This window comes from Papio anubis, chromosome 12 (genome assembly GCF_008728515.1).
Source record: "Papio anubis isolate 15944 chromosome 12, Panubis1.0, whole genome shotgun sequence".
Classification (NCBI taxonomy): domain Eukaryota; kingdom Metazoa; phylum Chordata; class Mammalia; order Primates; family Cercopithecidae; genus Papio; species Papio anubis.
In genome coordinates, this window is record NC_044987.1 from 65,468,507 (window position 1) to 65,487,990 (window position 19,484).

The following is a 19,484-nucleotide window of genomic DNA, read 5'->3' on the forward strand; positions in this document are numbered from 1 at the left end:
CTTCAGCCCCTATAAACTCAGAGCTGGCTGAACCAGGTCCTCTCCAAAAGATTGATTGGATAAAGGCCTGCTGAATCCCCCATAAAGCCAGACTCCATTCTCTAATTTGCTCTTCCACTGATGCCCGCCCCCCACCTCTTACAGCTACTGCTGGGGGTCAAAAGACAGAATTTCACATCGTATTGGAGTTCATCTGGAATCTGAAGAATGGATAGGAATCTGGAGATAGGAATCTGGGGAAGAAAAGGAATGGATAGGAGAATGCATAAGGAGCAGGGCTGAAATAGTAGAAGAGGCAAATCCTGCCCTGAGAAGATGAACCCAGTTCAGTCCTGCACCCTTCAGCCCTGTTCCCGCTGCACCCCAGTGACCCAGTCCCCTTCCAGCCCCCACTCGTGGGAACCTGACACCCTACACAGGCAGCTCTGCCTGCACTGAGAGTAAACAGGGAGCCGTTAGCGTGTCGGGTGGGCGTGGGCGCTGCCTGGAGACGGTGGAGAAAGCCAACCGTCTCCCCCTCTTTTGTCTGCGCTGGGCCGGCGTTAGAATTATATCCCATCTTCACGTTACTCGGGTTTATCCTTGTCAGCTCTTGCCACCACCCCCAACTGCCCTCAACACCCAAGTCAGAAGCTGCCTCCCGGGAGCCCTTTCCCCTGGCAAGCCTCCCCTGGAGCCAAATCCCGGCCCCACCCCCACTCCCGCCCAGCTGTGGAGGGCTCCTTGGGAACCTTAAGTGGAAGCCTGAGTGTTGAGCCTCCGATAGGAGGTGAAGGTTGCGGAGACAGATGCAGGAGCTACCCTAGTCCCGCAGCGAGGAGCTGCAGGGAACTACGGTAGCAATAGTGTCACGGTCACTGCGGTCACTGCAACACAGTACCGTAAATGCGGCTCTAGGTGCAGACTAAAGCATCCGCGCCTCAGCAGGTGACGCACGCAGACCCGGTCTCCAACGCCACCTCCACGTTCCCTGATACACCAGAGAAAGATGTTGGATCCGTGGCAGCCGTCTCTACCCAACGCCTCCTACCCTCCCTTCCCCAAAACCTCCCGCTACGCTGCCAACACTCTTGTCTTCTCTCTCTCTCTCTCTCTCTCTCTCTCTCTCTGTCATTCCGGGGAATCGAGGGTGGGGGCGGGTGATAAAGAGAGGTGGGCAGGAGAGAAATCTCTAAGAGGAGACAGGACAGATCTAGGGAGGGGGCGAGCCTGGAGGACAGTCGCACAGGGAGGGGCAGAACTCCCGAGCCCGGGAGGGGGTGCACAGTCACCTGGTGGGACAGAGGCTGGCGGAGGGACGGGAACCGAGGCGGGGTGAGCCGCGGGAGAGTGGAAGGGCAGGCGCCTGGGCTGGGGGCGGAGACAGGCGGGGCAGGGAGGCGGGGAAGGAGGGCGGTGGGAGCCTGAGCCCATCGCAGCGTGAGCAGGTGGAGCCGCGGTGGGAGCCCGCCAGGCCGAGCAGAGCAAGGCGGCGGGCTCCGCGGGGGCCATGGAGCTGCTAAAGCTGAATCGGAGCGTGCAGGGAACCGGACCCGGGCCGGGGGCTTCCCTGTGCCGCCCGGCGGCGCCTCTCCTCAACAGCAGCAGTGTGGGCAACCTCAGCTGCGAGCCCCCTCGCATTCGCGGAGCCGGGACACGAGGTGGGTGCCCCACTCATCCCCCTCCACAAGCTCTTTCTCACTGTACCCCAGAACACTAATAGAGTCCCCCCACGAGCTCCACACTATCTCCTCAAACGCCCACACCGTGCCCCTCAGCCCCCAAACAGCTCCTCTCACGCCTTCACCCCCACAGCTCACAGGTTCATAGCTTCACACCACCTGGTCGGAACTCCTTCACATCCTGGTCCCCTGATTACACCCAGAGCCGCTGCTTGCCCCAAAGCACAGCCCCTTCCCCAACACGCAGCCCCTCCTAGACACCAGTTAGAAGGCGAGGAGCTCCTCTTGCCAACCCTGCAGATCTCCTTTTCCCTCTTACATCCAGTTCACAAAGCCACAACAGAGAAGGGAAGGAAGAAAGGAAGGCAGGATTGGGAAAAGAAGGGGGCTGGTTGAGGGAGGGAGCACTCTGGAAAGCTTGAATGGGAAACCGAAGATGTGATCACATCTGACACCTAAGCCCCCAGGCATCCCAAAAAAAGATCCTCAAATCTGATTTAGGCTGGACACTAGGAGATGCCCCTTAAAACTGCCTGTCTCCATTTCACTCCTCAAACCCCTCTGCCTCCCTAGTTGGAGCTTTCAAGGCTCTGTGCCCTCTCTCTTTGTCTGCAAGTAATGTCTCCAGCTATCTTCCAAGCTCCCTCTTCAGCCCTAGGCTAGGTGCTGGGGGTACAAGGCAAACTAGACCCAGTCTGGTCCCTCATGACCCATAGCCAAGTGCAGAGAGAAAAAAGCAAATGGAAAAATCACAGACACAGTGGAAATCCCATGAAAAGGTTTAAACTGTGGGCACCAAAAGAACTTCACAGAGGCTAGAATCTTGGAGCTGGGTCTTGAAGTTGAGTGGGCAGAAAAGGAAGGAGTGGGATTCTAGTGAAGGAAATAAATTTTTCTAAACTTGAGAAGGGAAAGTTGGAATAAATTGTAATCCAAGTATTTACCCCATGAAATAATCTATGCTTTCTCAGCCCATTTGTTACACACTCACACTTGGATTTGTCATTCAGCCAATATTTATTGAACCAGAGATTGTGCTAGGCAGTGGGAATGTAAGTTGAACAAAACTGACACAATTCCTACTTCACAGAGCTCAAAGCTTAATGGGTGAGACAGACAAGCAGGGGATAGAAGCACAAAGTGGAAGAGCCTTGATAGGGAAAAGATAGTGGGAACACAAGTGGAGCACCTCTAGCCCAGCCTAACCTCCGTGAGAATTAAGGTTGGCCTCTTAAGGAAATGAGATACAGAGTGAAAAAAATTAGGGAGATTGGCTCTAAGCTTCCTGTTGGAAAAAAAAAAGTATATATATATATATGTGTGTGTGTGTGTGTGTGTGTGTGTATGAGAGTCAGTCAAGTAAACAGGCAGAAGAGGCAGAAAGCATCCCAAATAAAAGATGTATAAAAAGCTCCAAGTTTGAATTCATGGCACTTTTATCCACTGTGACATAGTTTTGAGTGGCTACAACATATATCTTAAGAAGGGAATAATGAACAGGCTGGAGACCAGCCTAGAAAGTTTGCAGAGAGCCTACTAGACCTGACCATGGAATGTGGACTTTATCCTGAGGGCAATAGGAACTACTAAAAGATTCAGTAGCACTACCAGGATTAGTTCTATAATGTGGAGAATGGATTGGAAGACATGAGATGGAAGGCAGGGGGGTACTTTAGAAGGTTACTATATTACACTGGTTTAGGTGAAAGATGATGCTAGCTGAGACTACGGTAATGGCAAGGGGGACAGAGAGAGGTGTATAGATTTGAGAGCCTTTTCTGGAAATAGAATCAACAGATTAGAAGCAGAGAGGATGGAAGAGGTCAAGGGATGACATTCAGATTTCTAACTTGGACAATTGAATGGATATTGGTGCTATAGCAATTGTATACAATGAGCAAGATAACAAAACAGCAGAAATAGGTTTGGAAGAAGGAATTATGAATTCAGTTTGGAACCCATTGAGTCTAAATGTTAGTGGGACATCCAGGTGAGGTTACCTAGTAAGCTATTGAATCCAGGGGTCTGGAACTTACAGGAGAGGTCTGAGGTGGAAATACAGACTTGAAGGTATTTGCCTACAGGAGGTAGAAGCCATGAGAATAGTTAAAATCATAATATTTTGTATAGAACGAGAAGAAAATAAGTCCTGGGTCAAGACTCTGCATAAGACCATTATTTAAAACCCAGGCAGAGAAAGGAGAATTTATGAAGGAGATTCAGATGAAACCGTCAGAAAGGCAGGAGCTATGCCCTTCCAGAAAGCAAGAAAAAGAGAGTTTCAAGCAGGTTGGGGTAAGTGATGTCAAATGCTATTGATGTAAGTTAGATAAATAAAAAACAAGACAGTCAGAACAGCATCTTTCAGATTCAGTAACAAGAAAATATTTAGGAGTTGTAGGTATTGAGGCTTGACTATAGTAAGTTGAAGATTGGGCTGGTGGGAGAGGGAGTTATGAGAAGTGAACCAGGGTATATAGCCAAAACTTTCAAATGTTTGGTAAGAGAGAGAGAAAGAGAGAGAGAGAGAGAGAGAGAGAAAAGCAGGATATTGCCAAAAATAGCATGAGATTGAGGCAGCTGGGTTGGGGTAGGGGGGCGGGTATATGTGTAGGTTTGTTGTGTGTGTGCGCACACATTTTAAAACAAGAGCTTTTAAAAGTGTTTGATGTTGATTGGGCCAAGAGAGGAAGATTGAAGGTGCAGATAAGAAAGGGGATAGTCAATAGAGAAGAGTCCCTGTGAAAGCGGGATGTGAAGCAATTCAGAGCACAGGTGCAAAAATTCGCCTCACTTATCTAAATGCTTCTCACACATTCGGATGTTACCCAGCCAGTCAGATGTTACACACAGAGACCCTGTCAGCCACACTCACTCAGATATTACCCCACAGATGCATATGTTACCCAGGTTCACTCCAATGTTACCAATAGAAATTTGGATGTTACCACTTTATTCTTCTTATATAATCCATGCAGACTTGAGTATTACCCATGTTCACTCAGATAGTACCCACAGAAAGACAAATGTTACCACACTCACTTTAATATTGTCCAAAGTCATTTTGGTGTTACCCATCCATCAAACACTACTCACTTTCATTTTATTATTATCCACACACAATCAGATATTATCTATGCTCACTTAAGTAAGCTTTCCCCAGATACTACCCATAAAATTACAAATATTACTCTCACAGATAATATTACAGATAATACCCACAAAGGCTTAAATATTACTTACATTCACTCAGGTGCTCAGTTATTTCACTTATTCAGATTAACATCTTTTTTTTTTTTTTTTTTTTTTTTTTTGAGACAGTCTCCCTCTGTTGCCCAGGCTGGGGTGCAGTAGCATGATCATGGATCACTGCAGCCTTGACCTCCACAGGCTCAGGTGATCCTCCCACCTCAACCCCCTGAGTAGCTGGAACTACAGGCATGTGCCACCACAAGTGGCTAATTTTTTGTATTTTTTGTAGAGATAGGGTTTTTCCATGTTACCCAGGCTGGTCTCTAAATGCTTGACTTAACAGATCTGCCAACCTCAGCCTTCCAAAGTGCTGGGATTACAGATATGAGCCACCATGTCTGGCCCAGATTAACATCTTAATTTAGTTTAACATGCTAACATCTATCCATACTCAAATACTACCCATACATACTTGGATATTACTTCTGCTCAGTCAGCAATTTCTATCATTATCTGGATATTCCACTATTCACAAGTAGACCTCTGAATGTAATCTATGCTTCCTGAAGATGTTACCTACAAAATGTTATCTACAGAGAGTTGAATATTAACCTTTGCTCTTTCAAATGTTACTACACTTACTCGGATATTATCTAAACTTAAATGTAAGTCATATTCAATCGGATATTACCTATAAGCATGTAGCTGTTACCATTCTCCAGTTATTTCGTGACTTTCACCTACCCATATACTATTTCAAAGACTAAAGTATGCCCAACACTCACTCTGATATTACCTACACACCCTTGTATATTACTTCTGCCCCCTCAGTACCCACTATGTGGATTCCCCCATTCACCCAGCCACTACCCACAGTCAGTTGCATGTGATCCCTGCTTATCATAAAGACAAGGGTATTACTTTGATGCCTGTGTGCATGGGTGAACAGATCAAACATGCCAGTAGAATGCAGAATTTGAGGCATCAGCAGCTTCAGTGTTCTGTGGAGTTTTTCCTTAGAAAGGCTTGGTTTTCATTTTATGTCACATTGTCTGGATTTTTGTGCTCATACTTCTCTGCCATTATCTAGACAGAACAAATACCGATCTTCTAAACACCAGGAGAAGAACTGAACTGTCCCAGTCTTCTGAGTCCCCTGGTCTGATGCCAGTTTTCCTCTCATCCCCAGGAAGATGATGAGATGATGCTCATGGGTAGACTATCAAGGCACTTGTGGATGTACTCCAGTAGGTGCTATCTCCCATCCTTCTGCCCATGCCTGTTTTCTAGTCACTGAAGCCACTGTCATCACTCATATTCCACCATGCAAACACACATCAATACACACACACACACACACACACACACACACGCATGCAAGTCTAATTCTGATTTATTTTGTGCATGACTTTTTAAACTAATAGATTATTTTTAGAGCAGTTTTAAGTTTACAAAAAGTACAGAGTGCCCATACACACACAAACACACATATACACAGAATTTACCCCATTATTAACAGCTTACATTAGTGTGGTACATTTGTCACAATTTATAAGCCAATATCAATACATTATTCACTAAATTCTAGAGTTTACATTAGGGTTCACTTTTTTGTGTTGTATGGTTTTGACAAATGTATAATGGCATGTATCAACCATTACAGTATCATACAGAATAGTTTCACTGCCCTAAAAATCCCCTGTGCTTCACCTATTTATCCCTCGCTCTGTCTCCCCAAACTCCTGGCTCTAAAATTGCTTTAAATTAGAATTTTTCACATTTCCAAACTGTTCAACAGCAAAGACCTGTGGAGACAGTGGTGGCTGGAAATAAGATAATAGCTAGGAATGTCCGGTAAAACAGCAAAACACTGCACAGTTGCTGGTCATTTTTACCGGGACTTTGTCTTCTACATTTCAGGAGTCCCCAAGCATATTGCGAACTTTATAAGGGTGAGATTTAGCTACATCTTTATGGTCCATCACAATTAGCCAAGCTCAAGGGCACACACATGGGACATATCAGCTGGATGAATGAATGAGAAATTGCTTCTTATACTTCACAGTACTGTACCAATTAGAGGTGTGGCAATTGCATCAATAATTAGTTGAAGAAAGACATCCACAGGCAGATGTAAGCAAGATAATGGACCTAGAAAGATTAAAGAGGTGGAGGCTGGGGGTGGGAGGACAATAGATTTGGAGGAGAAACAGTGAGTCCAAGATAAACCACAGCTCTTTTCTGAGTCCAAGGACCTCCCTGACAGAGGCCTCCCTCCTAAAGGTGTTTTATTCTCCACCATACACACTTATTACCGTCAAATTTTGTCACCTATAAGCCTTCCATAATCCTGCCTTACAGAGAGAGGCCCAGCTTCTAAAGGAAATATAGATGGTTTGCATATAAAAAACAAAAGCTATGCATCTGAAATCATAGCCTCTCACTGACCCCCACAAGGACCTTCCAACATGTGTCTCCAAAAAGACAGAGGCAAAGAAGAAGAAGAGAGGGCATGCTGGAGCACCTCTGCAGAGATGAGAGATGGATGAGGAGGGGGAAAGCAGGTGCACGTCTGTCTTGAAAGACAGAATCATCCAAGATTCATTAACAAGTCATTGTGTTGACTGCCTCCTTTGTGCTAGGGATGACAAGTGCTAGGGATATACTGGAGAGTGAGATGGACCTTGCCCCTGTCCTCAAGAAGCTCCTAGTCTAGTGGGGAAGACAGAGAATTACATACATACTAATGCAGTGAGAAATGACATGGTTGAGTAGAGAGAGAGGGAAAAAGAGGCATTTAGACTGAGATTTGATTAAGAAGGAGGCAGTATGGGTTGGGTGCGGTGGCTTAAACCTGTAATCCCAGCACTTTGGGAGGCCAAGGCAGGCGATCACCTGAAGTCAGGAGTTTGAGACCAGCCCTACCAACATGGAGAAACTCATCTCTACTAAAAATACAAAATTAGCCGGGCGTGGTGGTACATGCCTGTAATTCCAGCTACTCAGGAGGCTGAGGCAGGAGAATCGCTTGAACCCAGGAGGCAGAGGTTGCGGTGAGCCGAGATCATGCCATTGCACTCCAGCCTGGGCAACAAGAGCAAAACTCTGTCTCAAAAACAAAAACAAACAAACAAACAAAAAAACAAGGAGGCAGTATGATGAATGACAGAGCACTGCAGGAACAAACAGTAGGAGGCAAAGCACTTTAGGGATCAGGGACTTGGCTTCTATTCTGATTCAGCCCCTTATCAGGTGTGTGGTCTTGAGCAAAGAATGTTACTGTGGAGCTCAGTTTGGAAGATTTTATAAATAGCATTTATTTGATGCCTACAATTTCTAAATAAATTGGTTTTTGTTATGAGAAAATACAGTCATGCATTAACTAATGATGGGGATACCTTCTGAGAAATGCATCATTAGGTGATTTCATTGTGTAAATATCACAGAGAGTACTCACACAAACCTAGATGGCATAACCTACTACATACCCAGGCTATATGGTATAGCCTATTGCTCCCAGGCTACAAACCTATACAGTATATTACTGTGCTGAATATTGTAGGGAAGAGTAACACAATATTATGTATTTGTGTATCTAAACATAGAAAAGGTACAGTGAAAATACAGTATAAAAGATAAACCATCATACCCCTGTATAGGGCACGTACCATAAATGGAACTTGCAGGAGTAGACGTTGCTCTGGGTAAGTCAGTGAGTGGGTGGCGAGTGAATGTAAAGGCCTAGGACATTACGGTACACTTCTGTAGACTTTATAAACACTGGATGCTTAGGCTGCACTAAATTTATTTTTCAAAATTTCCTTATTTAATAATAAATTAACCTTAGCACACTGTAACTTTGTACTTTATAAACTTTATGACTCTTTTGTAATAACACAGTGTAAAACAAAAAACACATTGTATGGCTATACAAAAATATTTTCTTTTTTTATACTCTTATCCTTTAAGCTTTTTTCTGTTTTTAACTTAAAAAAAAAAAAAAAAAAAAAAAAAAAAAACCTTTCTGTTAAAACCAAGACACAAACACACACATTGGCCTACACAGGGACAGGATAAATATTGCCATCTTCCACCTCCACATCTTGTCCCACTGGAAGGTCATCAGGGCAACACCACACATGGAGCTGTCATCTCCTATAGTAACAGTGCTTTATTCTGGAATACATCTTAAAGGACCTGCCTGAGGCTGTTTTATAGTTAACTTTTTAAAAAAATAAGTAAGAGTATACTCTAAAATAATGATTGAAAGTATAATGTAGTAAATACATCAACCAGTCACACAGTCATTTATTATCACTATCAAGTATCATGTACATCATTGTATGTGCTAGACTTTTACATGACTGACAGCACAGTAGGTTTGTTTATACCAGTATCCCCATAAGCACATACATAATGCATTATGCTGCAATGTTACAATAACATAGTTAGGTGACAGAAATTTTTCAGCTCCATCATAATCTTTTGTTATTGTTGTTTTGGGTTTTATCTGAGACAGAGTCTCACTTTGTTGTGCAGGCTGGAGTGCAGTGGCACTATTACGGCTCACTGCAGCCTCGAACTCCTGGATTCAAGCAATCTTTCTGCCTCAAACTCCTGAGTAGCTATGACTATAGGCATGTGTTACCACACCCAGCTAATTTTTTATGTTTTGTAGAGATGGGGTTTTGCTATGTTGCTCAGGCTGATCTCAAGCTCCTGGCCTCAAGTGATCCTCCCGCCTTGGCCTCCCAAAGTGCTGGGATTACAAATATGAGCCACTGCACTCAGCTATTCATTATAATCTTATGAGACCACCATCGTATACGAAATTTGTCATTTACCAAAACATCTTTATTCAGTGCATGGCTATAGTTTTCAATTTGGGAGCTAAAATGAGGGTCAAAGTATAGGGCTCTGGAAGAGAGGACTGCAGCTTTGAGCCCTTTCTTCTCTGCAATCTAGGAGGCTCTGTCCCCTGCCCTCTCTACCTTCGAGCTCTAATCCCTCTCATGCTGAGGTCATAGGTATGTGATTCAGTCCTTTTCAATCCAATTTGATTTTATCTAAATCTGCTTGGTTGTGACATAGTGGTCCAAAGATTAATCCATCTTTTAGTAGACAATGGCACAAAAGAATGGGGTCAGCCTCCCAGCTCCTCTGCCTCACACAGGTGTCCCTCCTATGAGCTCTGACAGCATATTTTATATCCTTCAGCCTCATTCCTTATCACATCTGTTTATGTATCTGAATTTACTTCCCCACTGTGAGTTCTCAAATGGCAGGGAGCTTGTCGTGTTCATCTCTTTGTCCCCAGTGCCTAGCACAAAGGGAGTCCTCTGTAAATGTTTATAGAGTGAGAATGAATGTTTGGAGAGAATTAAAATACAAGGCAGAAGTAAAACAGGCTTTAACAGTTGTGTAAGAAACAGGCATGGGTCAGAGAAAGGGGAGAGTAATACCAAATGAGGTATCCGGAAGGGCCTTACAGAAGAAGTAGCAGTCACTTTGAGTCTTGACCAACAAGGGATGAATAGGAATTCACCAGATACAGAAAATAAGCTTGTCATGAGGGGTGGAAATTGTGAGGAGGGTTGGTGAAAGAGTATTCCGGTCTGAGAAACTAGCTTGAGCAGGAAGAGAGTCACAAGTGCAAATGATGCATTCAAGAAACTGTGTCATCCAGTGGCTTGCTTAAATGGCTGCAGTGCAGGGAGGGGATAGGGGAGAAAGAGATCCCTTCTGGGAAGATCTTGATGACATTCTGAGGGGTTGCAGACAGTAGAGAATAAGCGAAGGATTTTTTTTGCTTTTGCCTTTAGAGAATAAAGACATGATCTGATGTGATTTAAAAGGCAGTGGGTTATCAACAGTGTAAAATACTCTAGAGAGGTCAAATAGAATAGGCTAAGAAAGGACCTTTGAATTTAGCAGTTAAAGATTAGTGTACTTGGGAAGAAGTATGCAGCGATAGGGTACAGAATATTGTATTGTAATAGATTGAAGAGCAAATGAGAAGACACAAATATCCTCTTAAGAAGTTTGGCTGCAAAGAGAAAGATTTGGAACAAACGTTGAGAAGAGGCAGGCTTTCTTAAGGAAGGGCAGAGTTGGGCCAATTTAACCAAACCTCAAGGGGTTAGAAGGCTAAAGGATTCAAGTTCACCATTTACTGAGCAGTTCCTGGGTGGGGAATGTAGGCATCTGGCTGGGTAATGAGGGTTGGGGATAAGAGGGAAGGAGGAGGGTTTGGCTGAATGAGGGCTGACCACCTACTGCCACCTCTCCCTTTTCTTACCCAGAATTGGAGCTGGCCATTAGAATCACTCTTTACGCAGTGATCTTCCTGATGAGCGTTGGAGGAAACGTGCTCATCATCGTGGTCCTGGGACTGAGCCGCCGCCTGAGGACCGTCACCAATGCCTTCCTACTCTCACTGGCAGTCAGCGACCTCCTGCTGGCTGTGGCTTGCATGCCCTTCACCCTCCTGCCCAATCTCATGGGCACATTCATCTTTGGCACAGTTATCTGCAAGGCGGTTTCCTACTTCATGGGTGGGTGAGACAACCACGCACCCCCATTTGCCATTCTCCCCTCCTAAAGCTCTTGTGGATGTAGGGGTCCTCCCCAGTTGGCAGGGAGGGGTGTGAGGAAGTCCCACTGATGGTTGTGCAGCGCAAGTTTCCTAGGTGACTCCCTCCTGTCTCTTCCCTTGCTTAGGGGTGTCTGTGAGCGTGTCCACGCTAAGCCTCGTGGCCATAGCACTGGAGCGGTACAGCGCCATCTGCCGACCACTGCAGGCACGAGTATGGCAGACGCGCTCCCACGCGGCTCGCGTGATCGTAGCCACGTGGCTGCTGTCCGGACTACTCATGGTGCCCTACCCCGTGTACACCGTCGTGCAACCAGTGGGCCCTCGTGTGCTACAGTGCGTGCATCGCTGGCCCAGTGCACGGGTCCGCCAGACCTGGTGAGCTTACCCACAAATTATCCTAGGAATTCCTTTGTCACCCCTATTAGATGATTACGACCATTGCCCAGAATCTTCCTCCAGCTGCCCGGAGAATTACCACGCCAATTCCTATTCCGCATCCACCACCCTGGAGTTCCAGTTTGGGTCTCTTCTGCAGTTCTCTCTCCCTTCCCAGTGGCACCCCCAAATCCTACTCCTATTTCAGGTACCTGGCCACAGCCCTAGAAACACCAGTCCTTGGCTTTTTCTCCATCTGTGATTATAGCTGGACAGAAACCCGAGTGATCTGTCTGTCTTGCCTTCAGGTCCGTACTGCTGCTCCTGCTCTTGTTCTTCATCCCGGGTGTGGTTATGGCCGTGGCCTATGGGCTTATCTCTCGCGAGCTCTACTTAGGGCTTCGCTTTGACGGTGACAGTGACAGCGGGAGCCAAAGCAGGGTCCGAAGCCAAGGCAGGCTGCCAGGTGGGGCTGGACCAGGTGAGCAAAATCTGGAAGAGGCGGAGCTTTGGAGGGCGACAGGGCCTGCTGGAGTGGGTGGGGCTAAAATGGAGGTGAGAAAAAAGCTGGAAATGGGGTTACGGCTGGGAGCGGAGGTCAGGTGGGGACTGGGCTGGAAACTGGGAGGACTCTTGCCTTTTTCTCTGACCGCCCACCCTCTGTGCTCAGGTGCTATTCACCAGAACGGGCGTTGCCGGTCTGAGACTGGCGCGGTTGGCGAAGACAGTGATGGCTGCTATGTGCAACTTCCGCGTTCCCGGCCTGCACTGGAGCTGTCGGCGCTGACGGCTCCTGGGCCCGGCTCCCGGCCCACCCAGGCCAAGCTGCTGGCTAAGAAGCGCGTGGTGCGAATGTTGCTGGTGATCGTTGTGCTTTTTTTTCTGTGTTGGTTGCCAGTTTATAGTGCCAACACGTGGCGCGCCTTTGATGGCCTGGGTGCACACAGAGCACTCTCAGGTGCTCCTATCTCCTTCATTCACTTGCTGAGCTATGCCTCGGCCTGTGTCAACCCCCTGGTCTACTGCTTCATGCACCGTCGCTTTCGCCAGGCCTGCCTGGAAACGTGCGCTCGCTGCTGCCCCCGGCCTCCACGAGCTCGCCCCAGGCCTCTTCCCGATGAGGACCCTCCCACTCCATCCATTGCTTCGCTGTCCAGGCTTAGCTACACTACCATCAGCACACTGGGCCCTGGATGAGGAGTAGAGGGGCCGTGGGGGCTGAGGCAGGGCAAATGACAAGTACTGACCCTTCCAGACACACAAAACACAAACCACAACTGACGCAGGAGACCGGCACCCAAAGCATGGACTAACCCCAAAGCACAGGAAAAGGTAGGTTATGTGACACAAAAGGAACAAGAATGGAGCAGTACACATGAAAGGAGGCATGCCTCTGATACAGGACTGAGCCTGGCCCATAGAAACATGACACTGACAGACACAGCGTCCCTAGCAGTGAACTATTTCTACACAGTGGGAACTCCGACAAGTGCTGACCTGCCTCTCACACACAGATTAATGGCACTGATTGTTTTAGAGACTATGGAGCCTGGCACAGGACTGACTCTGGGATGCTCCTAGTTTGAGCTCACAATGCCCTTTCCCAATCAGTACTGAAAATACCATCAGGCCTAATCTCATACCTCTGACCAACAGACCATTCTGCACTGAAAACGTTCTTCATTCCTTTCCAGTTAAGGACCATGGCCCTGCCCTCTCCTTCCTTACCCAAACTGTTCAAGAGATAATAAATTATTTGGCTTCCTCCTGAACTTCCTTTCTGGATTCTTTTGGGGCAGGTGAGGAGGCAAGGATTTTGCAGTATCCTTCTGTCAGTTCTCTCCCACTGTTGCACACCACTGTGCACAACCCCTTGCCAGAAAGCCCAGCCTCTGAGGCTCAATGTGACTGTGCATATTCTTTCTGGATTTTCATCCTCTACCTACATTCCAGTGTTGCAGTAACTGTGAATGGGGATGGAAAATGGCATATCCGTGACGTATCATGATTCCTGATCACATTATCCCAAAGTGGTGCCACTGTTAAGATACTATATTAATGGATACTTGTTAAATTTTTATGAAAAGATAAAAGAAGAAGCACTGTATAGTAAGACTAAGTTTATTCAGTGTGTGTGTAAAACACCAGAGATCAGACCATGACAAGTATACAGAAGTTAATTAAAGAGTAGGGATTTTTTACTGTACTCTTTTCTCCAGTGTCAAAATCTGGCCAAGATTCTGCCAAATGGAAGCACTCTTAGCAGCTACAACAAAAAAGAACTGAATAGGAGTCTGAGAACCTAGTCTCCCTTTTACTACAAGAATGATCTAGCCCGAGACAGGCAAAAACCAGCAATATCACCTCTCCACACACAATGACAAATGAGGAAGAACAGGAACTGAGGACCTCACTAAGGAGACATACATGGATAATCAGAGGCATAGTATATTGGAGGAGGGGTCTTTTGATGCTTCATCTTGTAACCGATAGGGGAAACTGAGGCCCAGAGCAGGAAGGTAAGCTGCCCAAGGTCATACAGTAAGTTAGAGCAAGATAAAATAATGGTGTTGAAGTAGACACTGGGCTGGAGATGGGAAAAAGACCCACCCATGAGGAGCAGAAACAAGTTTTGTGGGACCTAAAGTTTATAAAATTGGGTGCTCTTTTTTTAAGAAAGAAAAAGAACACAAAGTTACAGATACAAGATTACTGAGACCCTGACCAGGGCCTTGAAAGGGGCCTGTGCAAGTGATAAGCCCTCAGTTTTAGGCCTCATTCACTTCACAGCCAATATGCCCTAAAATACACCCACTAACTACCCTGGAGAAGGCTGCATGGAGTAGAGGACAGTGAGAAAGGAGAGTGGTTCTTCTGTTTATCAGTGCTGAGGTTGCTCCCATCCCTCATTTCTACAGGATTCTGGGCTGCAAGAGGCAGGAAGAAGGAAGAAAAGGAGGGAGAAGGCGTTCCAAGCTGTCAGCTATGACAGGGATGGTTAAAAATAGAATCCCAGCTGGTCTGTGGAGCCGCAGGCAGATATTGGGCCTTTCTCTCTCATGCCACCTTCTCTGTGAGGTGGGAGTAGGCTGGCCCATAGGCTCCCTAGCACTCCACCATCCATTCTAAAGACTGCCTGGGGCTGTTGCCCCCTCTAGCTGGAGCCTGGGCTCCAGATGACCACGAAATGTCAGCCGGGAGCTGGGTAGGGGAGGGCTGGGTCTACAGAATACTTGTACCTCCATCACCCCACTTCATGCCCTATTCAGCTGTCAGATATGGACTCTTAAGCTCCTTCCATCTATTTTCCATTTCTAGGAATCTGATAAAACATATCAGGTCTAGATTTAATATCACTGTCCCAATGAAGTCCTACTTTGTCATTCTGGCAAAGTTTGTATGCTCATATTGTACTTACTGCTTTCTCTCTTTTGCCATAGTCATGTGTGTTCCTACCTAATTTCTCCTATCAGCCTGGGAGCAGCATCGTGTAGTAGGAAGATGACTGAGCCTGGTTGGGTGATAGAGGAGGGTAGTGGTAAGATCTAATTCTATGTGATAGGCACTTTATATACACTGATTCATTTCATTCTCTGAATACTTCCACAGAACATTTCTCCTCATTCAAAAGACAAATAAAGTGAAGCTAAGAAAGCTTAAGGGAGTTATACGAGGTCCTACAGCCAGAATACAGCCAAGAATTGAGCTTCGGTATCTGACTTCAAAGCTTTTTCTCTTGCCATTATAGTGTGTTGCCCTCTTTCAAGTCTTTCCAGTCCTAGGTGTGTCTTTTAAAAGTTGTGTGATTTTTTGCACATTATCTAAATGAGTTTTAGGCTCAGGTGTAAAATGGTAATATTATATTAACCTTACACTGCCATTTTGAAAATTAAGTAAAATCATGCATACAAAGTGCTTATCATTGTATCAGGCACATAGCATAAAAAGAGTTAGTTGCATCAGGAGTGGGAGGAAGCAAAAGCACCAGGAAACAAGGCCTTCTGTAGACAGGTAGCCACCCATAATTGAATGGGACAGAACTCTGGGTACAAGGGGAGGCTCAGAGCTTGTTATGAGATGATATTAGAAAGTGATATGTGTAGGCAAATAAATGGTAGGAAAAAAAAAGAAAGTGTTGTACAGTGGAATAAAACTAGAAATCAAAAACAAGAAAAATTTTGGAAACTATACAAACACATGGAAATTAAATAATATGTTCCTGAATGACAGTTGATCAATGAAGAAATTAAGAAAAAAATGAAAACTTCCTTGAAACAAATGATGATGATAATGAAAATACAACATACCAAAACCTATAGCATACAGCAAAAGCAGTACTAACAGAGAAGTTTATAGCTTACCTAGTCAAAAAAGAAGAAAAACTTCAAATAGACAGCCTAATGATAATTTTAAAGAACTAGAAAAGCAAGAACAAATCAAACCCAAAATTAGCAGAAGAAAAGAAATAATAAATATCAGACCAGAACTAAGTGAATTTGAAATGAAGAAAAACATCAAAAGATCAATGAAACAAAAGGTTGGCCTTTTGAACTTTTTGAACTTTTGATAAACTTTTAACTAGAATAAGAAAAAAGAGAGAAGACCCAAATATATAAAAGCAGACATGAAAAAGGAACATTATGACTGATACTGCAGAAATTCAAAGAATCATTACTGACGACTGTGAACAACTATATGCCAATAAATTGGAAAATCTAGATGAAATAAATTCCTAGACACATAAAATCTACCAAGATTGAACCAGAAAGAAATCCAAAACCTGGCCGGGCACAGAGGCTCACGCCTGTAATCCCAGCACTTTGGGAGGCCGAGGCAGGCAGATCACCTGAGGTAGGGAGTTCAAGACCAGCCTAATCAACATGGAGAAACCCCATCTCTACTAAAAATACAAAAATTAGCCAGGCGTGGTGGTGCATGCCTGTAATCCTAGCTACTCGTGAGGCTGAGGCAGGAGAATCGCTTGAACCCGTGAAGCGGAGGTTGCAGTGAGCCAAGATCGTGCCATTGCACTCCAGCCTGGGCAACAAGAGCGAAACTCTGTCTCAAGAAAAATAAAATAAAATAAAATAAATCCAAAACCTGAATAGACTAAAAACGAGTAATTACATTGAAGCCATAATAAAAAGTCTCCCAGAAAAGAAAAGCACGAGACCCAATAGCTTCACTGCTTAATTCTACTACACATTTAAAGAATGAATACCAATTCTACTCAAACTATTCCAAAAAATAGAGGAGAGAATACTTCCAAACTCATTCTATGAGGCAAGTATTACCCCAATACCAAAACCAGACAAAGATACATCATAAAAGAAAACTTCCAACAGACACATGAAAAAATGCTCATCATCACCCACCATCAGAGAAATGCAAATCAAAACCACAATGGGATACTATCTCACACCAGTTAGAATGGCAATCATTAAAAAAATCAGGAAACAACAGGTACTGGAGAGGATGTGGAGAAATAGGAACACTTTTACACTGTTGGTGGGACTGTAAACTAGTTCAACCATTGTGGAAAACAGTGTGCCGATTCCTCAAGGATCTAGAACTAGAAATACCATTTGACCCAGCTATCCCATTACTGGGTATATACCCAAAGGATTATAAGTCATGCTGCTATAAAGACACATGCACACGTATGTTTATTGCGGCACTATTCACAATAGCAAAGACTTGGAACCAACCCAAGGCAGGGGACAAGGGATTAATAACCAGAATATATAAAGAGCTCAAACAACTTTATAGGAAAAAATCTAATAATCTGATCAAAAAATGGGTAAAAAATTTGAATAGACATTTCTCAAAATGTACACATGGCAAACAGGCACAAAAAAGGTGCTCAATATCACTGATCATCAGAGAAATGCAAATCAAAACTACAATGAGATATCATTTCACACCAGTTAAAATGGTTTTTATGCAAAAGATAGGCAATAACAAATGCTGGCGACAATGTCGAGGAAAGGGAACCCTCATACACTGTTGGTGGGAATGTAAATTAGTAAGTCACTGTGGATAACATTTTGGAGATTCCTCAAAAGACTGAAATAGAGCTACCACAGGATTCAACAATCTCACTCCTAGGTATGTACCCAAAAGAAATGAAATCAGAGGGGCCCAGCTCGGTGGCTCATGCCTGTAATCCCAGCACTTTGGGAGGCCAAGGCAGATGGATCACCTGAGGTCAGGAGTTCGAGACCACCCTGACCAACAAGGTGAAACCCCATCTCTACTAAAAATACAAAAATTAACCGGGCATGGTGGCGTGTGCCTGTAATCCCAGCTACTCAGGAGGCTGAGACAGGAGAATCGCTTCAACCTGGGAGGCAGAGGTTGCAGTGAGCCGAGATCACGCCACTGCACTCCAGCCTGGGCGAAGGAGCAAGACTTAGTCTCAAAAAAAAAAAAAAAGACATGAAATCAGAGATATCTGCACTCCCATGTTTATTGCAGCACTATTCACAGCTAAGATTTGGAAGCAACCTAAGTGTCCATCAACAGATGAATGGATAAAGAAAATGTAGTACATATACACAATAGAGTACTACTATTCAGCCATAAAAAGGAATGAGATCACGTGATGATCATGTCATTTACAACAACACTGATGGATGGTCATTATGTTGAGTGAAATAAACCAGGCACAGAAAGACAAACTTCGCATGGTCTCACTTATTTGTGGGAGCTAAAATTTAAAACAATTGAACTCATTGAGATAGAGAGTAGAAGGATGGTTACCAGAGGCTGCAAAGGGTAATGGGGGAGCGGAGGGGAAGTGAGAATGGTTAATAAGTACCAAAAAAATTTAGAATGAATAAGACACAGTATTTGGAGCACAACAGGGTGACTATAGTCAAAAATAATTTAATTATACATTTGAAAATAACTTAGAGTATTCAATCACTTGTAACAAAAAAGATAAATGCTTGAGGTGATAGATACCCCATTTATTCTTAAGTGATTATTACACATTGCATCCCTGTATCAAAATATATACACCTACTATGTACCCACAAAAATTAAAAATTAAAAAATTTTTAAGTGGTGGAGTCAGGATTTGAACCCAGGTCTGCCTAATCCCAAAGGCCGTGCTCTTTTCACTATATATTCTGACTCTGCCTAGAGTGATCATTCAGGGCTGGAAAGAAATGAACTGGTTTTGCTCAAGACTCTTCCCTCAGCCCAATGTAGAAGAAAAGAGGTTTAAGTCTATAACTCTGCAAACTTCAATCCCTCAGCAAACACCAGGTGTACCGTCCTGGCAGGGAAGTCCTCGTCTTGTTTATGGATTAACAAGACGGGGAGTAGCCATACTGGAAATCTCACTCACAACCTTCTAAGAAAGCAGGTTTCTTGCTAAGATTCAGAAACTCTGGGTGATATGGGGACAAACCAAAGAAAGGGAAGTGTCACAGTAAACATACACAGGATGAACCTTAGGCCAGAAGATGGCACCTCTCACAGACACCTCCAACAAGAGTCTTGAATGACCACACACTAATAGCTAATAACGGTTAGTTATTATATGTTTGACTAGTAGGGAACAAGAGACACTTTATGGAAAAACTTCGTTCCTTCAAGCTATCTATAGGAGAGAGCAGGTGGGAGGGAAGGCAAGAAAGTAGAAGGGGTGGGGA

At 44.7% G+C, this 19,484-nt stretch overlaps 1 protein-coding gene across 1 annotated transcript; it reads left to right on the plus strand.

The window, feature by feature from the left end:
• Positions 1 to 1,178: 1,178 nt before the first annotated feature.
• On the plus strand, positions 1,179 to 13,595 carry CCKBR (cholecystokinin B receptor). The gene is made up of 5 exons (XM_009186736.4): positions 1,179 to 1,640; positions 11,156 to 11,407; positions 11,574 to 11,823; positions 12,132 to 12,304; positions 12,494 to 13,595. The coding sequence occupies exons 1-5, from the start codon at positions 1,490 to 1,492 to the stop codon at positions 13,018 to 13,020; spliced, it is 1,353 nt and encodes a 450-aa protein (XP_009185000.1). The 5' UTR covers positions 1,179 to 1,489; the 3' UTR covers positions 13,021 to 13,595.
• Positions 13,596 to 19,484: the final 5,889 nt, after the last annotated feature.